At 35.8% G+C, this 27,914-nt stretch overlaps 1 protein-coding gene and 1 pseudogene across 6 annotated transcripts in view; both read right to left on the bottom strand.

Moving 5' to 3' along the window:
* LOC148651328 (poly(rC)-binding protein 3) overlaps window positions 1-27,914 on the bottom strand; it is a 402,183-nt gene that overhangs the window by 209,475 nt on the left and 164,794 nt on the right. For 5 of the 6 annotated variants that reach the window (XM_088601457.1, XM_088601456.1, XM_088601449.1 and 2 more), the window contains one exon: window positions 9,479-9,549. The exons of the other annotated variant lie outside the window; for it this stretch is intronic. In XM_088601457.1, the coding sequence (XP_088457583.1) occupies window positions 9,479-9,507 (29 nt within the window). In that variant the 5' untranslated portion in view covers window positions 9,508-9,549. The remainder of the gene's footprint in view (window positions 1-9,478; window positions 9,550-27,914) is intronic. 6 annotated transcript variants of the gene reach the window in all.
* LOC148651329 (uncharacterized) lies at window positions 16,385-17,198 on the bottom strand (annotated as a pseudogene).

The following is a 27,914-nucleotide window of genomic DNA, read 5'->3' as shown; positions in this document are numbered from 1 at the left end:
ACTTCAAAATCCTTATCCTCCTTATATACTGTCCTACAACTGTTATTATTGATCACCGAATTATTGTACTTGACATGACTTCATTCAGCCTTTCCTGAACGTCTATGACAGGCAGAGAGAGTGCTGTTTCTGGTGCGATCTTTTGCAGCTGACATTTCACTGTTTTAAACGAACAAGAAATTAGATTGCTCATAAATCACTTATTCTATATAAACACAGCGTAATTGCCCTCCGAAAATCCTCTTTTTCTTGTTTGTTTAAGAGACCTTGATCGAAACTGATTTTAGATGTCAGAAAGGATTTATTTTCTCTGTATTTCCTACATTGCTTTGTCGAGATTTTAACTTTATATCTAACTTTATATCTAGGCTCAGATTTCAACTATAAATCGTACAGTAATTAATAGGAGTAAATACTGATGTTTTGCGCCCTCCTACCACAAAAATATATGTTTAAAAAAATGTCATGTTCCCATAAAAAAGTCATGCCTTGGAGTATAGACCCCCAGAGGAATGCCATAGACTCAAACTGCAAAATAAACACATACAGAAAGAAAGTATTGTATTGTAATTGCAAATCCTGGTACTGTATGAGTGATTGGTATGACTTTCCTCATTACAAATCTCTTATTATAATTTAAATTTCTCTGTAACTCCAGGTCAGAACAGAGAAAATGTAACTGCCTTAAGGAGTTTACGATTATGAAAAATAGAAGGATAAGCATGATACGTATGTCTTCTGTCATTTTCTAAGTCATGTTACTGAGCACCAAATCTTATTGAGAATATGAATCCATTTAAGGTTTATACCATTAAAGTAACGGTTTATTCCATGCTGAAAATGTTTGTACCAGACTTTTTTGAGGCCTGTTTAATTGTGTCTGAAGTCTGATGTTGTAAATTTTATTGTTAAAAAGATCCATGAAAATGTCACTACTAAAGTTAGCTGGTACTGTTGGTATTGTAAGTGGCAAGTAGAGCTCATATTTTAGATTTTGTGTAGTTGCTAGCGTTGAACTGTGTGTTGGATGCACATGAATTGAAGGAATGGGCAAACATAGCTGATGCGGATCCACAGAGCCAGCATATTAAGATGTTTATAATTAGAGGCAATTTGTTTAAATAACTAGGTATGGATACTAATGTGCAAGAGAGGTGGAAAGGCTGTTTCCTTAAGCCAGCACTATAAAATGTTTTATTCTCAGTGAGATGCTGCCATTTCATAGTGGGTTTCTAACACTGTGTATAGTTCCATCCACACAGTGCCTTTACTTCCATCCATTTCTAATCTCTTTATCCAGTACAGAGGATTTGGAGCCTATCCCAGTAAGCGACGGACACAAGGCAGAATACACCCTGGACATAGCGCCAGTCCATTACAGGACAGACAGACACAAACACACACACACCAGGGCCAGTTTAAATCTAACCTCAGAACCTTTCTTTTCAGAAGACTTAGTGTCTGTATCTGCTTCATTTTCTAATTTTGGTAGCACCTCTAACTGCTTGTCTTTCTTATATGCATTTACTTTGTAATCTGTGGTCCTTTTATCTGTTTTTACATCTACTGTATTGCTTTGAGATGCCACCTTTAATGTTGATATATCAAATAAAGTTTTTTATTATTGTTATGGGGAAACATGATCAGATTTTCCCTGGTTCAGAAAAAAAGATCTAAAGTATACTAGTTTGTCACTCTTCTCATTCCCTTTGCTAAATGACTTTTCATACTAATCTGATCAATCGAACTGCCAGTTTTCTGTGCTTTCTCTATCCTGCTAGATTTGCAATTATTCTGAAAATTTTCATCTTGAAATAACTCATTTCTAAATACCTTTTTCACTGTTAACATATTGCAGCAACTCTGCAACAAAATATACACTCTGACAGTTCATCCTGCTACCAACATTAAATAAAACAAATCTTAAGATTTCTATATTTATGTCTTTATTTAGTGGTTTCATTAGTGACTTGCTTTAACAAAATATGTTTACAAATCCTTTCACCTGGCATTTTCGTAGTTAGAAATTATGGAACGCTCTGTTAAAAGCAAGGGAGTTTTTATGTCCGTTGCAGTTCTTTTGCAACATGAATATAATTATATCGTTATTAATTTCTTGAGATACGCCATTCCATATTATATTCCCTTTTAATCAAATTCTAAAAGTATGCTTGTTGACTCCGGTATCGTGTTAGTTAAAGACCTCGATGCTTAAAATTTTTAGGGAGAAATGGAATACTGGTGTGTATGTTTTCTTTAAAGTACCGAGACCAGCCATATACTGTATGTTTAATTTCCAAAATTAATATCGTTTATGGACTTCACACGCGTTGCAGTATGCTCCTATTCTTTTTATGCTCAGGCACTAAGTAAAAGGAGATGCTTCATATTGCTTGAATACTTTTAAAAACTAAGTTATATATGCAGACGCTCCCTCGGTGCGCTGCTCTGGTGCGCCGGCTCTTACACAGTGCCTGTCTGCCGTAAGCGTTACAATATACATACCCAACACTGCTTGTACCCATCTGTCATGCAAATAAAACACCTTGAATTGAATTGAATTGAGGGGAGAGGGGGGGAATACTAAAGCCAATACTGGCTCAATGGGCTTTGACGTGCTAATGCATTGGTTTAACAGTCCGGGTGTGGCAGGCTTCCAATGTCAACTTGACTCGATTGGAAGACAATGAACGTATTTTAGCCCTAAATGAATTAATAGCAAACATGGTTTACATAAAATAAATTTTTCCAAGAAAGTTTATAATAATACGATCTATAGTTGAAATCTGAGCCTACTTTAAAAATAAAGGAAAAGCATTTTCAGAGAGCAATCACGCTGTGTTTATGTAGAAAAAGCGATTAGGTTTATGAGCAATCTAATTACCTATTCGCTTAAAACGCTATATAAAATAAAGTTTATTTAGAGATGAATGATCAGTGTCGCAGTTTAAATAATGGGAGTCAGGAAACTAACACACAGCGCCACCGGATTTAATAACGCAATAAAAACGCTATAAAATAATGTGACTAGGCACAGAAAAAGTTTACAGCACAGTACAATAAAAAATGCTGACCATGACTTTAGAAGCATAAATTACCTTACACTCAATTTAAACACAAGCTGTCTTTCTGTATGAACCTCTAAGCTGGTTCATACAGAAAATGTAGAAATGCATAAGCCTGATTATGATTAAAAAACACATAATTAAACACGCATTTGCGATTTAAATCAGAACACGATTTAAATCAATATAAATGTTTATATTGTAACGCATACTGTCCAGCCTCCATTTCTCTATAAAAATTTACTCTGTTGCACACACACACACAATAGAAGGAGGAACCGCTGTCAGAAGGGAAGATATGTTCAAAATATCGCAAATATCGATCATGTTGCGATATTTTGAAATATAAAAGACAATTGATTGTCCATAATATCGCTTACCTATTTTTTCGAAGAAATGTTTGTTAAAAGAAAAGTCCAGCACCAGCTGGATTCAAACACACAACCTGCCAGTTGGTAGTCACGCACCTAGACCAGTAGACTACAAGACAGCTCGCATGAACAGGCAGGCGAAACAGCCCTACACAGCCCTGTCGCAGTACACGGATATAATCATACCGTTATTAAATTCTTTAGATACGCGATTCCATATTATATTCCCTTTTAATCAAATTCTAAAAGTATGCTTGTTGACTCCGGTATCACGTTAGTTAAAGACTTCGAAGCTTACAATGTTTAGGGAGAAATGGAATACCGGTGTGTATTTTTCCTTTAAAGTACCGAGACCAGCTATATACTGTATGTTTATGTTCCAAAATTAATATCGTTTATGGCCTTCACACGCGTTACAGTATGCTCCTATTCTTTTTATGCTCAGCTACTAAGATTTCCCTTCAGTGGTAAAATTCCATATAAATATTCAATGCTAAAACAGGCACAGTAAAGACATTTACTGTAAATCTTTCTACGACCGACCAACGGACCACGAGTGCCCCTGTCGGTCAACCAATCACGTACCGCGGTATTTTGCGTCATCGCACGTCACGATGGGAGACGCCGTAGCCAATTACCTCCGGTACGTGTCTGTACCGCGCACTTTAAAGGCTGCATCTGTAAGTAGGTGTGAGCCTGGTCAGTACCTGGATGGGAGACCTCCTAGGAAAAACTAAGGTTACTGCTGGAAGAGGTGTTAGTGAGGTCAGCAGGGGGCGCTCACCCTGCGGTCCATTTGGGTCCTAATGCCCCAGTATAGTGACGGGGACACTATACTGTAAACAAGTGCCGTCTTTTTCGATGAGATGTAAAACTGAGGTCCTGACTCTCTGTGGTCATTAAAAATCCCAGAGTGTTTCTTGAAAAGAGTAGGGGTGTAACCCCGGCATCCTGGCCAAATTTCCTATGCCTCCTAATAATCCCCATCTATGAATTAGCTACATTACTTTGTTCTCCCCCCCCCACTCCAACGGCAGGCGGAGCGACGTGCCGGTTAGAGCATTCACAGTCGCATTTAATGCGATGTCAGCTCAAAGATTTGGTTCAAACCACCAAATGGAGACGGGCGTGCCGACAAGCAGTCCTCCTGATGCGGGATTAATGCTAGGTTGAGAGAGACAGGATTAATATTTTTTGTGAATCATTTTTACGATGTATGAAAAGTAAATATTTATCTGAAAAAAAGGGCTGTTCATGTCCAAGATCTTTCAGTCATTAAAACCTGTTCACATACTTTCACAGCCACAAGATGTTCTGACTGAATCACATTCGTCTGTCAGATTTTTTGGATTTAAAGAGCTAAGAGTAAAGATCTTAGAGCATCCTGTTTTGCACTAAGAATTGTGTTCCAGCTTCCCTCCAGACACACTTAAAACAAGCAAAGATGGAAGCCTGCGACAGTGTATCATAGCCATTTTTTTTATATCCAAATTCTAAATTTAATTAATGAAAATGATTATATTTTAAATGAAATATTTTAAATGAAATATAATATTTTGAAATAAAAGCAAAATGAAAACAAATCATAATGAATAAAATGTGAGAATATATGCCATTTTTTATATTTATTAATGACATGTCCTCCTTTATCTTTACATTCTTTGGGAATTCACTCTTGTTGCTCTTAAAATGTAATCCGGTGCCATAGGCATCAAGCTGCTTTTTTCTCGAGTAAACTGATGCTTTACCGCTGTGGCTAAATGTTGGTAATATGAAAAATAGCCAATTTACTAAGTACCCCAATCATTTAAAGTGGAGCCATTGAAAATAACCACCATGTTAGAACAATTTGAGAGTAAACTTGGTTCATCTCTTTTTCAATAGTGCCTATTACATTCAGGGCCACATTTATGAGTACTGGAGTTATTGGATCAACATAAAATGGAACTGGTATACTGCACCAAAAAGCAAATTAAGAAATAAACTAAAGTAGAAAGAAAGATCACCAATTTTTTTTCCATTCTAGGACTGAAATTGTAAAGAAAGAAAAGGTACATGGATTTAAATGTTTGGAGTTTCATGATTTTTTTTCCATCTGTTTTGGTCTCGGTAATAAAAATGTCACATATTGTTTAATGATTGGTTATATTTTTACTGCAGTTCAGAATTCCAAGATGCAGTTTTCTATAAACATACTGTAAGTTACAATGAATAACACATGAGTCCTTCCATTACTCAGTGGAGGTCACTGAACAATGCTAGGACTAGACAGTGAGGGATTATCCTGATTTCAGCAATATACAGGCATTTTCATTTCCATTAATAACAATGCAAAATAAAAAGGGAACAGCAGGAATTGAGAGCATTGTAAAAATACATTGTCTTAGACTTAATACTTGTTAATCATTTTCCACTATCAGATATTTTTTTTTGCAAAACCACTTTGACTGCTTAAGTCCCGCAAATCTGAAATAACATTACATTCACACTCCCTATTGTGTGTGCAGATATATTTGTCATTGTCCCAAGGCATTGTCCCTTTCATAATTTTTTGGATTGGCCTAAAGTTTCAATTAGGCTTTCTGGGTGTTTAACATTACCAAGAGAATTATTACTTAACAGTGGGTCTCAAATTTTAATATACTTAACCAGATGAAAACCTATAAAGAACTATGTGTTTCCTAGCTTTCTGACTCTCATCTTTCACAGGCAAGCAAAACCTCTTTTTTTTTGCTGCTGCTATTTTCCTCTTCCTTTTCCTTGTGCCAGTAACATTTACAATGCATCTCTTTTATTCTCTCTGAGTCAGACAGGACCTGTTCCTTCACACACAACTCTCCCACAGTTCATGTGCTTGAGTGGCATTGCAGAAGTCCCCAGAGTCTCACCAGCATTCGTTTTCCCACATCACACACACTAATTATTCTCACAGCAGTCGACAGCACTGCAAAATACTACCTGAGACACAGAGCTATAATAAGCATGAATCCCTCTTAGTCCCAGCCATCCATTCATTGTCATGTCATCAATTCATTTATTTGTACTGTATGTGTAAGTCAATTTCATTCCATATGAATCTTTGATTACATATTTATCCACCAGATGCAAGATTTTCAATTTCCACCATATTTTATGGCTAACACAATGTGTTAAATCCGTACTATTCATACACAGATATTTCAAGTTCTACAGTTAAACTGAAAGATTACTAAAATCATATTAATAGTATTGTCCTGCTTAAACATCAATACAATACTGAAGTATTTAGTGTAATCAAAAGATTTTCATATATTGTATACACTGTGGAAAATATTGTAACCTATCCTGTTTTCATTTAATGCAGCTGTAATACAAGTAACAATATTGTAAATTTTGGAAAATTAAACTTTTTAGATAAAATTAGAACACTTTGTTGTTTTTTTAGGTTTTTACTCTAATTGCAACATCTTACATTTAAGGTAATTTATTTTACGATTTGTAATTAGAATTGAATTCTTCAATGTCCTAAAATTGGCTATATGAGCTAGTTTGAGCTCAGTTTGAGGACAGCCTTATAGCAATGCTAGATCTGGTCTTTGATCAATTATTGCTCAGGTTTGTCTCTTTATACAATAGTATTGTTGAAAATAATTAATATTTTTGCACAAGACATTTTATTTTAAAAAAGAAGTTATTGTTGTTGTAGAAATCTGTGTAATGTGACTTGGCTACATTTAATATTTTTAACTAGATTACTTACTGTACTGTTTTACGATAAAAAAGCTCACTATAGTACGTTAGACCATACATGTCATGTCATTTCAGGTCAAGGGTTATTTTTGAAATAATCATTTTAAACTATGCTTATCTAAATCTACAAACTGGCAGTAACTTTGTGAAAGATCTATGGAGTATAATAAGTAATGACAGCTTGGTAGGAAAAATGTACATTTAATAAACATCTAAAAGATATAATTGTCAAATATGTTATTACAAATGTCACATATGCTATTACAAATGTCACATATGTTATTACATTTAAGTAATGAAAGAAGAACACTTCTGGAAATGGGTGTGTCAGTACTATTATCTGTAGATACAGGCACAATACCTGATTTCAACTTTTCAGTATTGTACAAATGACAAATCACTGCAGGAGAATGGGTGCAGTATACCATCCACTGACCAGTCTGATCTAACAAAAGTTACAAACAAGAAGGCCATTTGGTAGTTAGTAGATAATTGATATATTGATATGAGGGTTTCATACAGCCATGTTTTAAAAAACCAGTGTTCCAGATTTTACAATTAAATTCTAGTACAGGTCCCTGTGGTACTCCATTAATTACGCCATTGGTGTAGTCTGGTAACGATATAATACCTGGAAGCAAATGCTTCACTTTGCAGTCTGGGAGCAGGGCTCAGATCTTTACCTTTGCAACCCAGGGAAGGGAGCCAGTCAGAGAGACTGAATGTACAGTACAGTTACACTGAGGAGTCTAAGTTTCTTTTTTATTTAGTAGGAGGAATGAAAGTTCAGATGAGGGAGGGTTCAGAAGAAAGGGTTCATGTTTTTTTGTTTTGTTAAAATGTTCTCTTTCAAATAAAGCACTGTTTGTCACAATATTGCTGCCTTTCAGACCTCATTATACCTTAAAGAACCATAGACCTCGCTGGTCTGTGTTGCTTTACAAATCCTTCTGCAAAAATGCTAACTCAAGGCCTTCTGTTTAACAATTGCATTTTATATTGTTACAAAACAATGAATATAGTGTTCCATGGCAGTTAGATTAATGGCATACTGTCACAAAATGCAACAATTTTGCCTCAATTATGAAAATTGAAAACAAAAAGAAAACACATACCATACAGTAAAATGCCTGGTTTGTTTTAGTTTCAAAATAAGATTCACTTGGATATTATTGTCAATCCTATATTAGAAAGACTTCATGACATTTTTAATCTTGTGTTGTTGTTTGTTATTGCTAAACAAAATCCCAAATATTTCTGAACAAGCTACACTACAGATTAAAGCTTTGGATAAAAAAGATTTCCAATTTAGGCATCTCCAAAAATGTTTATTCATTCCTGCACAGTGCTTTCAGAGCTTTGATCTGGCATCAGTATGGGCAACACAGTTTTCCTCTTGTAGAACAAATCAGCTTTTTATTGCTTAATGAATATAAATGAATGGACATAAAAATGACTAAGCACTCCAGCTCCCTGCATGAAATAATCTCATTTTAGAAAACATGACCTACATTTGTAAACCATTCTTCAAAACAACACAAAGTATGAAGCTGATCTGCATCTGCAATTTTAAAAAATCAACACATGTTTGTGAAACAAAGAGTAAAATCTCAAGTGAGCAGATCTTCAGTCCACCAAAAGTTTGATGAAAAAAGAAATAGAATTCACTTTTTACTTCTAAAATCGAATGTTTCACTCTTGAAGGTCTGATTACAACCTATTGGACAAAATTAGGAAAAATCAAATAATCAAATAAAAAATTAAATACAAAAGTCTCAAAGATAAAATTTAATCTATTTAGCAACTAATTAAAGAATTGCTCAGACAATGTACTGTACCAGTAAATGTAATCCAGTCATCTGCAATGAGAGGTGATAATGTTTTATTACAGTACAAGTACAGACCTTATGGCTTAAACTGGCACACATTGTTTTTTTTCTTACCAGCTTATGGTTAATAAATAATCAAAATAAAAAAACTCAAAATAATACTGAGCTATTTGAAAATAATCTGGAATCATAATGACAGAAGTCTTTAAAAGTAATTTCAGAGATATTCAGTAAACTCTGTTAAGAAGATACTGTAAACCTGTTTTCCCCAAACCACTTTTGTTTTAAATCTTAATAAAATAAAAATAATTTTATAAGTAAAATGAATAATGATTACCAATTACTAATATATTTTAGGTGCACCTTATAAGACTTCCAGATAGATCTAACAAAATGTAACAGTAAACTTTTTTTTTCCAGTCTTCAGTTCTCTTCATCATGATGAAAACTCAGACCAGCCTTTAAAAAGACAGTTTTCACTCACCAAGAGCAGGTCTCTGTGCAGAACTTCATACAGTGCCCCTTCTCTGTGATACAAGACTCCAGATTCCAGACCTATATGTGAAACAAAACCATTTCTTGGTGACATAATATTCTACCTACAGTATTAGTACTGTAACTCAAGTGCACAGCCAGTCCTGGAGGACCATGGGCCTTTTGGTTTACAATTCATCTGAACTTTAAATAGGCTATTTAAAATACACTGGAACAGTTAAACTCTTTTCTTAAGACTGTTGCTGTTAGCAGTTTAAAAAGGTCTATAGAATCAACCTTACTACTGAATTGTGACCTCCTGTGTTAAATCCTCAGGCTGAAAATTCCTAGGGGATTGAGTCAGGAAGAGAATCTTAGAAAAGCATGAAGAGCAGTTTTCTTCTCTCAATTTCAGCAAACCACATTAATTGTATTGTATTTCCAGTGTTAAACCTGGGTGTTTCCCTGTGCTGGCAAATATTAATTGAGCTAAAGACATATTGAGTAAAACCTGAGAATTTTCCCTTTCAGAAACGTGACTTATATGATTTGTGTACATTCACACAACTGATATCAGCTGTAAATGTCATAAGCTAGAAAATAAGATTAGTAATTGAAACTGAAACTATCCTAATTTGGATAACTGCAATAACAGATGACATAATTCCCCATAAAAAAAAAGTATTTAAAGAACAGTTGAGAATAAAGGAACAACTATTTTAACAAACCGCTGATTATGGGTAATATTCCATTCACAAATTTCACTATCAGCTAGGATATCGTCATCATAATCCTGTAGAAATATCCTCAAACTGTCTAAACAGACAAGCCAAAAGTGTATTTCTTAGGAGCAATAAAATGAAATAAAACAGCACCTGAACAGTAACTGGACACATCATTAAACTTAACCACATTTTTCAATCTTCACAAACTGTGGAGGGACCATGCTAGTTATTTTCCCATTAAGACTTACTCAGCAATGCATTTCTTTAATTGATTTGTCAGTCTCTTACAAATGTACATCTTATCCTATCCAGAGCATGAAAAAATGTCACTACACATCCTTTCCTACTGGGCAAATAAGCTTTTATTTTCTTGATAAATCTGCATTTAATGAGGCTTTAATGCAATGATTACCAAATAACAGTTTATTAAATTTAAGCCTTGTGACCCTCAATTACAGCAGTCATACAGTAATTATAACATTTTATAATCTATTGTGTTTCCAAAAAATCTGAGGGAGGTTTGGTTCCATGTAATACAAGATGTAGCCCTAGTAATAGAGTGCTGCAGGGATATCTACTGTACAGTACATATGGAAAATTTACATACCAGCTGTGAATCAGCAAGCTGAAATATTTTGATATTTAGCTGTCTTACAAGAAACACCTCTCTAGTTTATTATTTGTTTTTAAAAGAATGTAGTTATTATTAATATTGGGAGTGAATTGTTCCATATTCATAATGCTGATGTGAATGGATCTTTTAAAAGAGTAATTATTTTATTGGCAAAAATAAAGTTAGCAGCCTGGACAACTGATTCTCTTTTATTAGGGCTCATCTGCATGACATAGCTAACTTTGATCAGTAAAAAGAAATGCCTTCTGTTGCAATATTTATCTGATACATTTTTATATGTTATATATACATACTATATATGTTAAACACTACTTTTTCAACAGCATTGCTTTTCAGATTTATTTACCTTGCAGGTCTTTACATTACTGCTTAATTACCTCACTTTTCCTTTATGCTTATTGCAGTGGTCATAGTCAATAATGTCTCGCTGATAAGCCATAAAAAGATAAACAGCTAGAAAGTCTCTTTTAACTGTTCTACCCCTGCCAGTTCTATAAATTGGCTAAATCTAATAATCATTCCTGTAATTTGATAGATTATTTTTATTTGCCTACCATATTCCATTATTGAGGGAACCGTACAATCTGTTAAACAATTTACATTAAATGTAAGTACAAGACATAATCATACACTTACAGTACAAAAAATAAATTAAATTACTTAAATAACAATAAGACTAACACAAGCAGAGTAATGGAAGAGCAGCGCAAACACAATGAATTAATAAGAAACAGCATAGAGATAGTGTTGTTAAACAGCAGCAATGTAAACACCACATTGATATGCATTTCATGTTTACAATGGATAAGCGCAATTATGCAACATAGTGTACAAGTTATTAAAGCATGCAATTGAGAACTAATTGATCACAACTCAGAACAGATGTGCCTTGAGCAGGTGATGAGCAGTTCTGATTTCTGTGGTTAGTTCATTCCAAGCTGAAGAACAAAGGTGCAGAATAGACTACTGTAGCTGGAGAACCAAGAGAAGATACAGAAAGTCAGATGGAAAAGAAGGAGTAGAGGGGGTGAGATAGGATTATAAGGAGAGTTAAGAGACTTAGGGTAGACAAGATGAGAATTATTCAAATACTGGCAGGCTCTAACAAGGGTTCTGTAAAGAATGTGTGTACAGTAGCTATAGAGAACTAGTGGAGGCACTGGAACAATAGTGTTGCATGAGAAAACTGAAGAAGGGAAAATGGAAGGTTACTATCAAAATTCTGCTGGCGTTGGTTAGCTACTGGCAGGGAGATTGGCCAAGAGGGAGTTAGAACAGTCTGGGCAAAAGAGGACTTTTGCCTGGACAAGAAAGTGAATGGCGAAGCTAAAAAGGAAGCAACAAATTATGCAAATGCTTCTCAAAAAGAACTGGAGCATGTTCAAGAAGAAATATAATAGGAGTAAGACAGAGAGGAGTAAGGCATGAGGTTCAAGATTTTGGTGGAGGAGGAGGATAGGTTAGTGGTGGAGCCAAGAGGAAAAGTGATGGTTGGATCCACAGAGCTGAAAGAAGAAAAGCATTGAAAAGAGTAAAGAAGGTGGAGAAGAGCTTATGAGAATAGATTCTTATTGTATTTCTGTGTTTCCCTGCTGGGTATTACAGAGTGGGTGAGTATAAATGTTGGCACTATTGTTACACAAGTGATGTCATCCTTTTGAAACTTAAAAGTAGAGATTTCCAACAGCAAAAGATCCAGTGTTTTGGTGTAATGGAGATTGCTTCTAAGTGGTTCTGTGTATGCACTGAGCTACTGTGATCAAATCCCCACAAGAGAGGAGCAGAACTGTGCCTGTTACACATGCAGATGAAAAAAGTTTGTCTTGGGCTTTAGTTCAATTTAAAGATTTAGTGGCATAACAACAAAAAAAGAGAGTCAGGGACTAATAATGAAATATTAAAATGGGTGTTTGACTTGTTGAAGAGCACATTGTTCTTCAACATTACAGATTCACAGATAATAACTACAGAGAAATGTACAGTACTGCACCAACTGAGTTAATAAAGTGAAAATTCATGTCAAATTGTGATGGTAACAAGGAAAGCAAAATAATACAAATCTTACATTTTTACTAAAATACAACAAAATAAAGTTACAGAGGATTTTATAGTCCGTTTTTGTTCATGCTAGATGTTAAGCAGTAGTACTTTTAATCCTCTGAAGAGCAACTCTTTTCAAACCTTTACAAACTCATTCCATTCACCTTCTCAGTTCAAACCAGAGTAAACCACAAATGGAAACTGAATTGTCTCTGTAAATCTCTTACTTGGATGTTTTTTCTTCCTATTATCGCAAGGGGATTTCTGAACAGTATAACATTTCTGTTCATTTTCCCTGTGTGTGCTAAAATTAATCCATCATGTACCCAGTAATACTAGATTAGGTACATACTCATGTTCAGAATTGTACTAGAGGCATTGTGTTAGATTGTGTAAGAAAATATCTCACATTGTCCAAGAAATACTGTATATTAACTGACTTTAGAACAATATTTTATTTTTACCTCAGACATCTAGAAAAACCAATCAATCACTATACAAGTAAATCTTTAGTAAAGATTTAATTATAGATCCTGTTCAACAAGATGCTAAATATCACTTCAGAGGCAAAAGTGGCTGAAAATTAATATATAACCACAATCCTAATTTACAAATCAGCTTGAAGTCATCTCCATGAATTATCTATGTTTTCAGCTCTTTTCTCTAGAAAATACCCTCTGGATTCTGGCAGAACCTTGTATTTCTGTATGAGCATCTGTGAATCCATGGAATCACCCAACAATTGTAAATGCAAAGAATGCTGAGCATCTGACAGAAGGGATCTCAACAGATGAGCTAGTGTAGCAGCTGTAGAACAAAAACACATGCTGAAAATAGAAGGCCATTAGGTAGCCCCCAACATTTATTTTGGTATGAGAAGATGAATCTTTTTAGAGAAATCATCTGAGAATACTGTGTAATACTTTAAATGTTGAAAGGGGATTTGTTAGCTCCCTTTCGTATCGCATATTTGGTGACGTGTAAATGGAAGCACCACGGGATTTTTGTTCTTTCTTATTCCGCCATGTGTAAGAATGTAGAATACATTTATTTACATTCGACAATGTGCCAATGCTGGTCCTTTGACAACACACCCTTAAAAAAGGATATTTGCGGAACAAAGGATTGCTCTTCAGGTTAATTGAATCAAACAGATTTACGTAATATAAGTCAACTGTTAAATACTGAAATATAATATTAATATTTTATATTCTTGATGTTTATAAAAGTATATGGACAGATGATATGTTTGTCTCATTTAAAAGTCTGTCAACTTGAATTTATATATATATATTAATTTATCCTCCATATCACCCACACCAATACTATCTGCTGTTCTGTTTTGCAGCATTTATTTGTTATCAACTTAATAGGGTTGTTTTGGCACAATGACACCAAGAGTTTTTTTTTATTATTTTATTACTCATGGCCTCATCATCTAATTGGCCTAGACAGACTTTCAAAGGCTGCAGAGTGTATTACACCCGAAATGGAAGTAATTAACTGAGGTTTGGGAGTGATAACAATGACAAATCAAGTTATTACCACCATTACAAAATTATATATATGTAGTTACAGATATTGTCAGAATCTTGAGGGTAACAATGGGTAACACCTGGCGATTGTCAACATGTCCTGTTCTCTGGAGCTTCAAAGCAAGGAGATGTTTGCTGAGATGTAGAGGTGTGAGACTGAGTGATGAAGCAGTCATAAAAATTGACTTTGGTTTATCTTAGTTAATTCAGTTCATGGTAAATAATTAAGAGTGTCATCAACCGTCTAGGAACACAGTATAAACCATGCTGTTATAGAGTGAGGAAAATGGAGACAGAAATACATAAATAGAAGGACACGGAAAGGAAAGGAAGATAGAACACAAGAGTTCCTTATCCAGACCACTCAGATTCGAGTTATTTGAACCTGCTGTTTTGTTGTTTTTAGGAAACTGATTTTCTGTATAAAGAATTCCTCTCCTGGTTAGTGAATGCATTTTTAGAATAGGGAAATATAGTAGGTTCTCAATCATTTTGTAGCATCTGGGTTTACAGAGAGAGATATATATCTTTAAGTCATATTTTGTTTAGTTTAGAAGGCAACTTGATCTTATCTTTGCCTTTGTAGGCATTATTTAAGAGTTGAATAATTGGCAGCAGTCTGGGGTTTCTCTGGGTGGTCACGACGTAGACCTTTGGGACACCTTTTGAGAAGGTTTATAAGTAGTGTAATTTGTATTTTGAATGTTTATGTTGCATGTTGTTCAGTGTGTGTATTGTCATTGTTAAGAAATGGTTGTTTAACCCAGTGTGCCTGAATTATTATTCTTTTAATCAAAGCCGTGTCAGAGAGAAATGAATAAATAATAATAATAATTTCTTACACTTTTATAGCGCTTTTCTGGACACTCCACTCAAAGAGCTTTACGGGTAATGGGGACTCCCCTCCACCACCACCAATGTGCAGCACCAGAACACTCACCACACATCAGCTATCAGTGAGGAGGAGAGCAGTGTAATGAAGCCAATTCATAGATCAGGATTATTAGGAGGCTATGTTTGGTAAGAGCCGATGGGAAATTTGGCCAGGACACCAGGGTTACACCCCTACTCTTTTCGAGAGACAGCCTGGGATTATTAATGACCACAGAGAGTCAGGACCTCGGTTTTATGTCTAATCCGAAGGATGGGGCCTGTTTACAGTATAGTGTCCCCGTCACTTTATTGGGGCGTTAGGACCCACATGGACTGCAGGTTGAGCACCCCCTGCTGGCCCCACTAACACCTCTTCCAGCAACAACCTTAGTTTTTTCCCAGGAGGTCTCCCATCCAGGTACTGACCAGGCTCACACCTGCTTAGCCTCAGTGGGTTACATCTGACACAAATGCCTCAAGCATTGAAATTGAAATAATGGATACTGTATCTTTTAGATTTTTTTTTTACTAATTCTATGACATAGAAATTTGAAACTAAATTAGCTGTGCTGCAACAAAGAGTATATGAGGTACTGATTCTCATTAAAAAATAAAACTGAAATAAACATGAATACAACACAGTAGCTTGCATTTCCATTTCAAAACATCCCGTTCAGTGATCCACCCCACCATCCTGTGGAAAATTATTTCATTCTTTAATATAGGGAACTCCATGCTCTACTTTTGTTTAATGAATGTGCCACAGGCTTCAATCAATTGTTATCGTCGGTCCATTTTCTTTCAATGATTAGTTTGATCACATAAATGGAAATTTGAGAGGAAATCCTTTGGGATGGCTTGTTGTGACCACATGAACAGCAGGAAGAACAAAGAAAAATAGGTTTTATACTGTTATAATTTCAATAACAGACCTGCACTATGCAAGCCCACATTTTTCATGAAGACAAGAGAATCAAATTTTTTCTTGTTTTAGGTGAAATTATAATGTAAACATAAAGCATCTGTATTTCCATACATATGCATCACCCCATGAGAAAAATTGATTTTTATGTCCTTCTTTCTTCTTCTTCTTCTTCGTATTTATCCACTTATGTGGGGTCTGTGTGTTTGCACTGATTTTTCCACTTCGTACCGCCTGCGGCGTCTCGGCAAGTGACTTGCGAGGTGCATGTCCGATCCAGCCAGCGGGTAAATGGTCGTCCACGGGGCCGGCGGCCTTCCACATTCAATTTGAGGGTGGTCTTTTCCATTGATGTGTCATTGCTGTAGAGCACGTGTCCATACCATCGCAGGCATGATTCTCTCATTTTCTCAGTGATTTGGGCGACTTTTAGTATTTTTTGCACCTCTTCATTCATGACATGGTCTAGTCTTGTCAAGCCGAAGGTCCATCGCAGCATTTTCGTTTCCATCGTATGGAGTGCCTGTTCATGTTGGCCAGCATTCAGTTCCGTATAGGGCCACTGGTCTGACCACTGAGCGGTAGACTTTGGATTTTAGGCGCAAAGGGATCTTCTTGTCGCACAGTACTCCAGTGACCTGCCGCCATTTCATCCAAGCGGCGCTGACTCGCGTCTTGGTGTCTTGGAGGGTAGTGCAGTCGGAGTTGACACATGAGCCTAGATACTTAAACTGGGTCACTTTGTTCAGTTGGACCCCACCAGCTGAGATTTTGCCATTGGTTTGATCACCACATTCCAGGTACTCTGTCTTCTTGATGTTCAGTTTCATCCTGAATTGTTCATGGCGCGTCTTCCACTCCTGTACTTGCTGTTCGAGGCCGTGTCGCATTTCACTTGCTATCATAACATCGTCGGCATACAATAGCGTCCATGGATGCCTCGTTTGGATATCTTTGGTCACCATATCCATGCAAAGTATGAATAGCAGAGGAGACAAGGCTGAGCCTATTCATTTTATGTCCTTCTTTGGACATGTTATATAAGATATAGAATAAATCATTCTGAGAGACAAACTATATCTCTTGACTGAAAAGAAAGTACAAGGAAGATAAACTATTGTTTCTTATTCTTTCTTCTCTGGCTACTTTAGATGACACTGGGATATAAAAGAAACAAATCTTGCCTCAGCAACATGGCCTGAAAACACTTAAAGCTGGCAGACCTCCAAGGCTCTCAGAATGAAAGACTTATTTAATATAAGCTCTAGACATTTCTTAGGCCAGATCAGTCATCCAGATAAGCTAACTATAGCCGTATCAGCATTGGCTAAACATCACCAATTAAAGAGTCATATATACAAACTGGTGTCATGTTGCGGATTTGGAATAGCAATGGCTTGAAAAAATACAGATCCATCAACTGAGATAACAACCATGGTCCAGGAATCCCAAGTGATGACACTGAAACACTACATCTCTAATATTGTTAGGATACAGTAAGCAAAGCTATATGCTAATTTTGCAAATGTGGATGAATGATTTGGCAGTCAGTTATGACTTTACTGCTGCCTGCAATGAACCAACAAAGAAAATTACTTTGTGACAACTTCCCCAACAGCTGTAGATTAATGTGGCTATAGGCCAGTTGGTGCACTTTATCAAAAGAGGAGGTGACTAGAGACTAGACACAATACCATCAAGACAGAAAAACAAAAAAATAGGTTTCAGTTTACAAAGATGAACTACAGTAGGTAATATGTTATATATAATCATATTTTTTAGAAAACAACATCTTCCTATAATATTTGTTTTATGTGATGTAATAAGCAAAAAATCACAAAATAGTCAATCCATTCAAGTACAGCACCAACAGGAGAAAATATTCTTAAAAAGAGCCTAGCTGTATTATTTTTTTTTCGTACACTTTGTCTACATATTTTGACAGTTTCACAGACCTTTAAAAACCCTTCTCCCACAAGCTATTCATAATTAGCACCTCTGCCTCTTCTTCCCAGCACAGCCATGCAGTGAAAGAAAGAGCTTTAACAAGCTGGAAAGACTTAAAACCTGAAGCTTAGAGATAGAACAGCAATACTCTTATACTTTATACTGTAATGAATGTGCTGTGAAGGGGACAAGACATTTATCGGTGACTTGAATCAGAAATTTTACAGTGGTGTGTTGTGGTGTTTATCCATTCCACCATTATCAGAAAGACACTTTTCCTGGGGGAGTCACAACAAGCCAGAAACATGGAGCCCAAGGTCAACCTCAGAGCACACAAATGTTTTCACCATTGATGAAACACAATGGGAATCAGAGACGAGGATAATTTCAAATAGTCAATCAAACCTAGCTCTGGGAGATTTAGGGAGAGCATGTAAATGTACTGTAATGCAGCCAGATACCTGAGGTTCAAACCAAGGACACTGGAGCTCTGAGGAGGCAGCACTTACCATCTTAATACTCTGCTACATCTTGAGGGTCTGGCAATGAAAAGGATTAGAAAACAAGGAACATTTTCATATACTGCATTAATTGGGGGGTTCTTTTATTTGTGTGGACTTTTTTGAGCTGAGAGTAAGATCAGTTCATTTATTTAAGTCTCACAATTCTAGTACAAGGTTTGAGGAGGATGTCTTAAAGCTGTCTTCAACAAACTATGCCACTTAAACCTCAATTGTTAGCCTGTCTCTATTAATTCAGAGCCTTATAAAAGTTACGCCTAAAGGTTACAGAACTTGACTAATTTAAGTTCAGATTCAGTACAACAGAATGTTACAGTTTGGTCTCCCTATGGCTCTTACTGAGCTGTACATGCAGGCTTCTGTTTAGAACTAACAGCTGGTTATGTTGATGCAGCACTACAGCATCAAGACTGGTTGATAGCTGCTATGAAAAGTTGTCAAGCACCAAACTTTCTAGCTTAGTCTCAAACGGTTGCAAAAGAATGAGAATTCCACAAAAATAAATTAGCCTATTCAACCCTCCCTCACCACTTCCCACCTCATTCAGACCTAATATTCATGTAATTGTGTTTTTTAGTAACAATCCACTAGAGGCTGATATGAGACTGCCCATCTTACAGCAGTGGTGATACACTAGTGCTGACACTGTGCTGTCTTTAATACACAGGTGCCTGACAGTGCATCACAGCAAGAAAAACAGTGCAGAGTTCAGAACTTACTTTCTACACAAGTTAAATGTGACACATCAGATAAAATGCTGATTCCCACTAATTCTATGAAATATACTTTAAAAATATAAACTTTTCAAATTAAAAAATGAAAAAAAAAGAAAATCCCGATATAATTACTTGGTTAATCTAAATTGTTGTGCATATCATTATGGCTGATAAATGATGACACATTAAAAAGGAAAGGCCAGAAGTTCATAACACTATCTGAATGCGTCTACCTCCAAAAAATGAAAAAAAAAACTGCACTTATCTTAATAAACAAAACCTCTATTTCATGTGTACAGTTACTGTAATAATGATAACAATCAGGTCTGCAGGCTGTCAATCACCATCAGGGGTAGCCGTTGCATAAACTGAGGATTCTCGGTTTATTTCTTCTTGGCTCAAATGGATACATAGTGTACTCTCTAATTTTTCACTCCTAGTTACAAAGCAGTTCAGCCTGGAGTTAGACCAGTACTTCACTCCAGATGAACATTAAAATTTTAACCTCTAGGATCCTGTTGGCACTTCAGTGTTGAGCCATTAAACCCTTTTCTTATTATTCATCATTGAATGATTTCTAATCAGTGACAAAAATATGCCTGTGTGTATGCACAACTATAATCTATGTAGTGGAAAATATAGCCAAAAGAATTAACCTTGAGTTTAAATCACTGATTCTTCAAGTAGTTGTTATGGTGTCTTTAATTAAATACAATTGAATTTATATGTTGGTCAGGGATTTTAACATACAGCGAAATTTTAGATGTTTGTGGAACAAAATATCTGAACTTATGGCTGTCTTCAACTTAATAGTAAAACAACACTCTAGGTGTGATCACGTCATACAAAGGGATGAGGCGCTATGTTCCCTGACTCCATTAGCAAAACAGACAGACATGGCCACATACAGTACATTCAGCTAAAAAGCTGAATTTTTTCATTAGAGCTTCTCATCTATAATTCCCAAGGAGTTTATGTTTGCTGTGGTTCTAGTGCATACTTGGCACATTGCTTTAAACACCAGTAAGTGGGACCATTAATTTTTGTTGGGGACTTAACACTTTATGTTTAATTCTGGTTGTGGTTATGATTTCGTGACAATTGTAAGAATATGACATGTATAGGCAGAATAAAGGTTGGGCATAAACCTTAAACCTTAGGCCATATTCTAATGAGTTAAATTAAAGCTGTGGAATTCAAACCACTAATAATCTCTTATTTATAATGCATTCACATGTCCCTTAGTGATTAGGAAGCTATGTGTATTTAAGGCTTAAGCCCTAACAGCATTCAAAATAAACTAAACAGTTTTTCAACCAAGTAAAATACAAGCTTTGTTTTCTCTCTTCCTATTCTTAATTAGAAACAGAAAGCAAGGGAACAAGGTTTACTGTAAAGTACATGTTTTTTGTAAGTTATATGCATGAACTACTAAAGCACATATTTAACTATTAATGTTTTAGTCATCTTACAATTTCAAATTTGAACAAAAAGATTACCTGAAACAACAGAATCCATGTAATTTACATTTTAAGTTTTTTTTAGAACAGATAAAACAATTTTAAATACAGATGACATTACATAATCCTTTTATAATTTACCAGTATACATCACACATGAAAATCTATTCTATGCTGTTGCCCTAATATGTTAGACTTATTTTACTTCTAACCTAAATATTTATATTCAAAGGAAGCAAAAAGTATATACTGTAGATATAAATTCTTTATTCTAGTTTCAGTTATATTGTATCTCAACAAACTCAGACCAAGGTTTTAATGTACAATACTTAACCCACCTAGTTCTAGATCTGACAAATTTGTTCATCTGTAATTTAAGTGAAAATGTTTATTTTTTTATTACGTAAATTTCATTTATTAATTCAATCAAACCATTTATTGTTGGCAAATCTGGGAGAAGTCACTTTCTTGTTATAATGTTTTTACCTGCAGATAAAATAATCCAAAAGATATACAGAATATACGGTATCAGTACTGCTCAAGTGCATTTTACATCTCTGTTTAAAAAATTAATAAGGTATTTCTTACAATAGAAAATTAGTTACACCACGGCACTCGAACAGTTAAGAGCTCTAATATCAATATGCTTAATCATTAGGCAATACGTATACATCAAGCTTGTGTTTATAGAAAGTTCAAGATGGGTTGTGCTACAAGATTTGATTTATGTGTGCAAAGGGCACTGGCTGAAATTAAGCTCCAACACATGGAAGTGTACATACCCCAGTCATGTCATGAATGTGACTGTGGTGCAGTCCTTATCTCCTGAATCTCGCCTCCTGAACCCTTTGTCTCACAGCCCGCAATAGCAAGATCCTTTAGTTCTCCTCCAGGCAGAGTGGCCACTATAAGAGTATCCTTACATTTCTTAATAATGGACACTACATTGGAAAGTGGTAGATTCAGCAGATTCTTCTATACCCTTTCTACAATACTGTATATGAAGGGCAATGACCATCGGTCTACAGAAAACACTCTAAGCTTAACCTTTGTGATCATGCCAATATTGTACGTCTGTACCTTATGTCCCCTCCATTTTTACCCCAGGATAGCAGGGAACCTTCAGAGGAGGTAAGGAGTGAAGTCCATTGCACTTCCAAAGAGTAGAGGTTTATTGAAGATTTGTATTTAATTGTGTGGATTTTATTTAAAGGAACACATAGAAGTGTAAATAAATGTGACTCAAATTAAAACTAATATTTCTGAATTAATAATGAACTAAACAATAATTAATAACAAATATGCCTTTGCTCTTTGTAATGTTACTATGATTTCACCATGACATTTTTAGGATTTTGTTTTAAGCAAGACATCATTTTTTGTTCCCATTTCATCGGGGGTATACATTCACCTGTAGTGTACTATATAAGGGACTAACATAACAGTTACATTTACTGGTACAAGTACAGGTAGGTAGATACACATGTAAAATTAAAAGAGTACTTTAATTCTACTCCTGTGATATGATGACACAACAAACAAAACAAGGTGTACTGTACAGTTCATATTTGGTAGAATGGTTTGCTTCACTTACTATAGGTAAGTGTCCTTCATTGTTAGTATATTTGATTTAGTATGATCTCAGAAATGGAAAATGTACTGTACATATCTTTTACTACATTTTTCAGATTATACTGTACTGTATGTGTACTTGTATATCACTTATGTGACCTACAGTATTGTATGTTAAATAATTACCTATTCCTAAAAGCCAATGTAGGCTGTTTTTTTTAAAGTAATTGATGCTACACTTTTTCAGAATGATTTTAATTACACTGCACCTGCAAGACAGAAACAGTATTTGATAGATTACAAGTCTAAACCCTCATTAGCTAACTGATAACATCTACGGTACTCCAGTTGGACACGATCTGTGAAAATATAGTATAATTTTTCTGCAACTTAAGGGGCATTTTTTCCTTGCTCAGCGTATAAAGAAATTTAGAAGCTGTAAAATTCTGTTTGAAGTTCTGGGAGTTATTATAAGCACAGCATACAGCATATATTTAAAATGCTGCAAAGGTTTCTCTTAATATACGGTATGGAACCACATAGTTCCATACAGTCCTAGTTCTTTGCTGTTTTTTGGAACACGCATCAAAACCTGCCATCTGGCAAAAGGAAGACATAATTAATAATAAGATTAATATTAATTTTTATTAGAAATTTAATTTAATAAGAACATTTTCTGAACATCTTTGTACTTAACTTAAAATGCAATTACACAGTGTCTATTATTTAAGTATCATGTATCTGTGTATATTTTTAATAAAAATACAATGCTATGCAAATTATTTACAACACAGAGATTTCCTACAAAATGTACAGTATTTCTTTTTCATCCTAATGAATGATCATCACCACTTTGCACATGGCCCCTCTTCCATCTTTCAAATTCTGCCCAAGAATTTCTGAAAGTATTCCATCAATTGTCAAATACAGTACAGTTCCCAGTACCATCTTCTTCATACACACTCTCTCACTCTCTACTGTAACTAACCCTCGCTCTGCCAGTTCCAGCATTAGCTTTAGGTGTTATACTGACAGCAATCAGATGATTTCTCCCCCCTTTTTGATAAAAATATAGCACTTCATTACACCATATAGATCAAGGAGACTGTAAAGTCTGCAGTTGTATGAACTGCTTGACAAGAGGCACAAGATGACTTTTTTTTTGTCATGTGATGCATTTAGTTGAGACCTTTTTGACAAATGGGTTTATGTTGCAGTATTTTCACAAAATGCTGTACAAATATTACAAATATTACTATAAAGAATATATCTTAAATATTAATTAAATAGCAGGGCTCACACAGGCATGCACACACTAGAAGGGTCAGGGCCAATTTAAAAATGTTTTTGGACTGTGGGAGGAAACCAAACCACAAACTCCACACGGTTTGCACCACAGGTCCAGAATTGAACCCCAGTGTAACAATGGGCAGGTAGGAGGTATGGATCCTGTGCAATAATCAGGAGAGAGAGAACACCAATCCAAATCGCTAAGCAAAAATGTATTCCAGGAAACGAGCAAGAAGGTCAGAAAATGAGAAAGACTACTAGAGAGCAACAATCCAAAATGCAAGACGAAATCAAAAACTAGGGGAAAGCTAAAAGGTCAAATACCGAATACAAACTAGTAATGAAATAACATGTACTCGGGAGCTCGAGGAGAATCTGCAATAGTGAGCAGGGAGGGAAGTGAGAAAAGAGGGGAACAAAAATAGTGACGGGAGTTAATGGTGATAGGTAAATTACTTGTGGCGTGAGCGTTTGTTAAACACAGCACACGTGGGAATGCAAGATGGGACAGAGACGCGTGTGGAAAGCGTAACACCCAGTGCTTGGAGGCAGCAGTGCTAACCAATGTGCCACCATGCCACCCTTCAACCTAGTATAATCTATCTGAATTCAGAAATTAAATCTCAATTTAACAGCTTTGGAAATCATAATCTAGAATGATTATATAACTGTGATCGTATATACAGTATATACTGTATACTGTACAGCATGTACCCATACCTTGGCCTGTTAATTACTTTTAAAAAGACAATGATATATAGAAAAGCAATATACACCACAAGATTCTAAAATGCCCTCATTATCTGACATTTATTAGTATCAAAATGAGCAAGAACTTTGAAAATGGTAATTATTTTATAATTTATATTTATAATTATTGTGTAAACATGTCTTTATGATTTCATTTCATTTTTTTACAGAAAATGTCATTTTTTTAAATCACATATACAGTAAAACCTTCAAGGTTGTGCCTCTTCACTGAAATATGTTACAGTAGGTATGATGTATTTCATAGCAACAACAAGGTCTCTTGTTTTGATATATTCTGATTTCTTAAAATTATCTAGCTTCTAATTAGTCAAAATGAACATCTACATGTTATACTAGGAATTCATTTACAGTTACATCCACTTTATCATCAGTGAATCTGATGCAAATTAGCCTTCTAGAATAAGCATAGGTATGAATTATTCTTAAACATGCACAAGGCATGGTCCATTCATTAATTATCCACCAAGTGGATTAAAATGCGTTTTTAATTAAAGTACAGCATGTTATACCATTATGGATATTCCATTGACCCAGTTTAAATGCGGTAGAGGTCTGTATTTACAGTCATGATTTAGAACATAATTATTTTGTAATTGTGTATGTTTCCTTATGACTTTAGCTCTAAAATTGTTTTTTAGGTAGCAGTTGTTACGAGAGTCAGAGTTCATCTTAAAAAGAGAACACAAGATAATTAAAGTAAAAAGAATCATCACAATGAGTTGCAGACAAATAAAACAACAGAAGTGTGTTATTGGAAACTTACTATAAAGTCCATAGCAGACTGCCAAGGTATTCTGACAATGAGATAATGATATATCAAGTTAAATATAACTCTGACATCAGGTTTCGAGCTGCTGGTTTAACATGTTTTGACTAGAAGACGTTGGACGAGACAACAATGCATTCCTGTCATGCATTGTGAAAGCAAATCAATCTTTGACGCTGGTCAGCTGACTTGCCCAGTTCACACTAGGCATACTAGATGTCTATAATGCATTACATACCATGGTTTAGGGTAATCGAGTATAGTGCTGAAGCTACCAAAATAGGACCAAAGGCACACATTGTGCAGGATAGTTGGGGCAATGCAAATTCAAGCTGATGGATATTTCTTCTTTCTTGAAGAATCTGCATCTACTTATATTTACGGAACTTTGTGAAAATAGATTCAAACTCTACTATGTTATATGTTCATTGAAAAGTCCTCGGACCAACCTATCTTTCACATGGAGAAATATAGTAGCCATATACAATGATGAATTTGCATGTTCAATGTACAGTACAGACAAGAAGAGTGACCAGCCTGTTTTTTACGTCATCATTTATCAATTAAACCAACAATTAATTATAATATTATGTTTTTCTAAATATTTCTACAAATAATAAAAGTAAATATTACTTTAATGTATACAGACATATTTTATGACGTTATGTTGTAAAGGTACTATCATATCATGTTTTGCTACACCTATCTGGGCTTACAAGCATTAGACATATGCTGAGTGACTGATTAGACATATTACAAGTGCCTCGTAAAAGTATTCAAACCCTCACTATGGTGTGCCAATTTGGGAAATTACAAAGATGCATACACAAGTTTTTAAAACTTAAAATTGTATTCAAACACTCAGTGAAGCCAACGACACCTAAGGATAAGATAACTTACAGTAAATATTAGAAAAAAAAAATTAATAAATAGGTTGCATAGCTTTTCAGACCCATGAACTCAATGTTTTGAGAAAGCAGCTTTAGCACCAAACATCATTTTTGAGAGCTCCCAACCAATGTTGCACACTGGCTTGGTACAATTTTTGCCTATTCTTCCTGACAGATTTGATCAACCTCTCAAGTCAGAACGTTGACTATGACACTCAAGAACATTAATTTTCTAAAGTTCAAGTTCAAGTTCAAGTTTATTGTCATTATACTCATATACAGGTATATGGTATAATGAAATGCTATTTAGCTAGCTCTCGGATGATACATAGTACAAAAAACCAACAACAACAATACAATTGTATAATAAAAGAAAGACAGAGACAACAGGCAGTGTGCAAAACAACAACAGGCAATGTGCAAAACAACAAAAAGGTAACAAGTAATGTGCAAAAACAACATCAGATGTGCAAAAACATGCATCAACAGAATGAAAGGATAGAAATTATGGGGAGTGAGCTTTTTGACATGTAAGGTAGAGGTAGATTTCAATGTGTGAGTTTTTGGTAAGAAAGAAAGCACTGTGAGGTTCAGATCATAGGTGAGAGGTGAGGTGAGAGTGAGAGAGGCTGGGAGTTTAATAGTTTGATAGTGCGGGTGTAAAAACTGTCTCTGAGTCTGGTAGTCTGGGCCCGAATGCTCCGGTACCGTTTTCCAGATGGTAAAGGGTCATACAGTCTGTAGCTGGGATGTGTGGGGTCTTTGATGATGCTAGAGCTTTCCTCAAGCACCGTCTGTCATAAATGTCCTGTATAGATGGCAGGGCAACCCCAGTGATGGACTGGGCAGTTTTCACCACCCGCTGTAGGGCTTTGCGGTCAGCAATACTGCCATTGCCAGTCCCGTTGATGTGGATAGGGGCATGTCCGTTTTGCAGTTTCCTGAAATCAAGATCAGCTCCTTGGTTTTGCTGACGTTGAGGGTGAGGTTGTTGTCTTCACACCACGTTGTAAGGAGATTGATCTCCTCCCTGTAGGCCCTCTCATCATTGTCTGTGATCAGACCTACAACTGTGGTGTCATCGGCAAACTTGATGATGGGGTTGGTGTTGTGTTTGGCCTTACAGTCTTGGGTGTAGATGGAGTAGAGTAATGGACTTAGCACACACTCCTGGGGGACCCCAGTGTTCTCAGTTAGTGTGCCGGAGGTGTGGTTTCCAAGCCTGACAGCCTGAGGTCTGCCTGTCAGAAAGTCCCGAATCCAGTTGGAGAGGGTGGTGTTGAGACCCAGTGCACTGAGTTTCTTGACTAGTTTCTCTGGAATGATAGTGTTAAAAGCTGAGCTGAAGTCGATGAATAGTAGTCTTGCGTATGTGTTCTTTTTATCCAGATGAGATAGGGCAGTGTGTATGGCAATGGAGACTGCGTCATCTGTGGATCTGTTGGACCGGTAGGCAAATTGGTATCGGTCCAGTGTGTTTGGGATGGTGTCCTTAATGTGCTTCATGACCAGCCTCTCGAAGTACTTCATGATGACAGATGTTAGTGCCACCAGTCGGTAGTCATTAAGACATGTCACTGTGGTTTTCTTCGGTATTGGGATGATTGTGGTTGTCTTGAAGCAGGTGGGGACTATGGCTTGGGCCAGAGACATATTGAAAATGTCTGTGAATACACCTGCCAGTTGATTGGCGCAGGCTCTGAGGACGCGACTGGGTATGCCGTCAGGTCCTGCAGCCTTGCGTGTGTTCTCTTTTTGCAGAGATCTCCTCACCTCATCTGCAG

The sequence above is a fragment of the Lepisosteus platostomus genome, chromosome 12, assembly GCF_059453375.1.
Source record: "Lepisosteus platostomus isolate fLepPlt1 chromosome 12, fLepPlt1.hap1, whole genome shotgun sequence".
NCBI lineage: Eukaryota > Metazoa > Chordata > Actinopteri > Semionotiformes > Lepisosteidae > Lepisosteus > Lepisosteus platostomus.
Note: the sequence above shows the minus strand (reverse complement) of the source record. Positions and strands in the feature narration are given on the sequence as shown.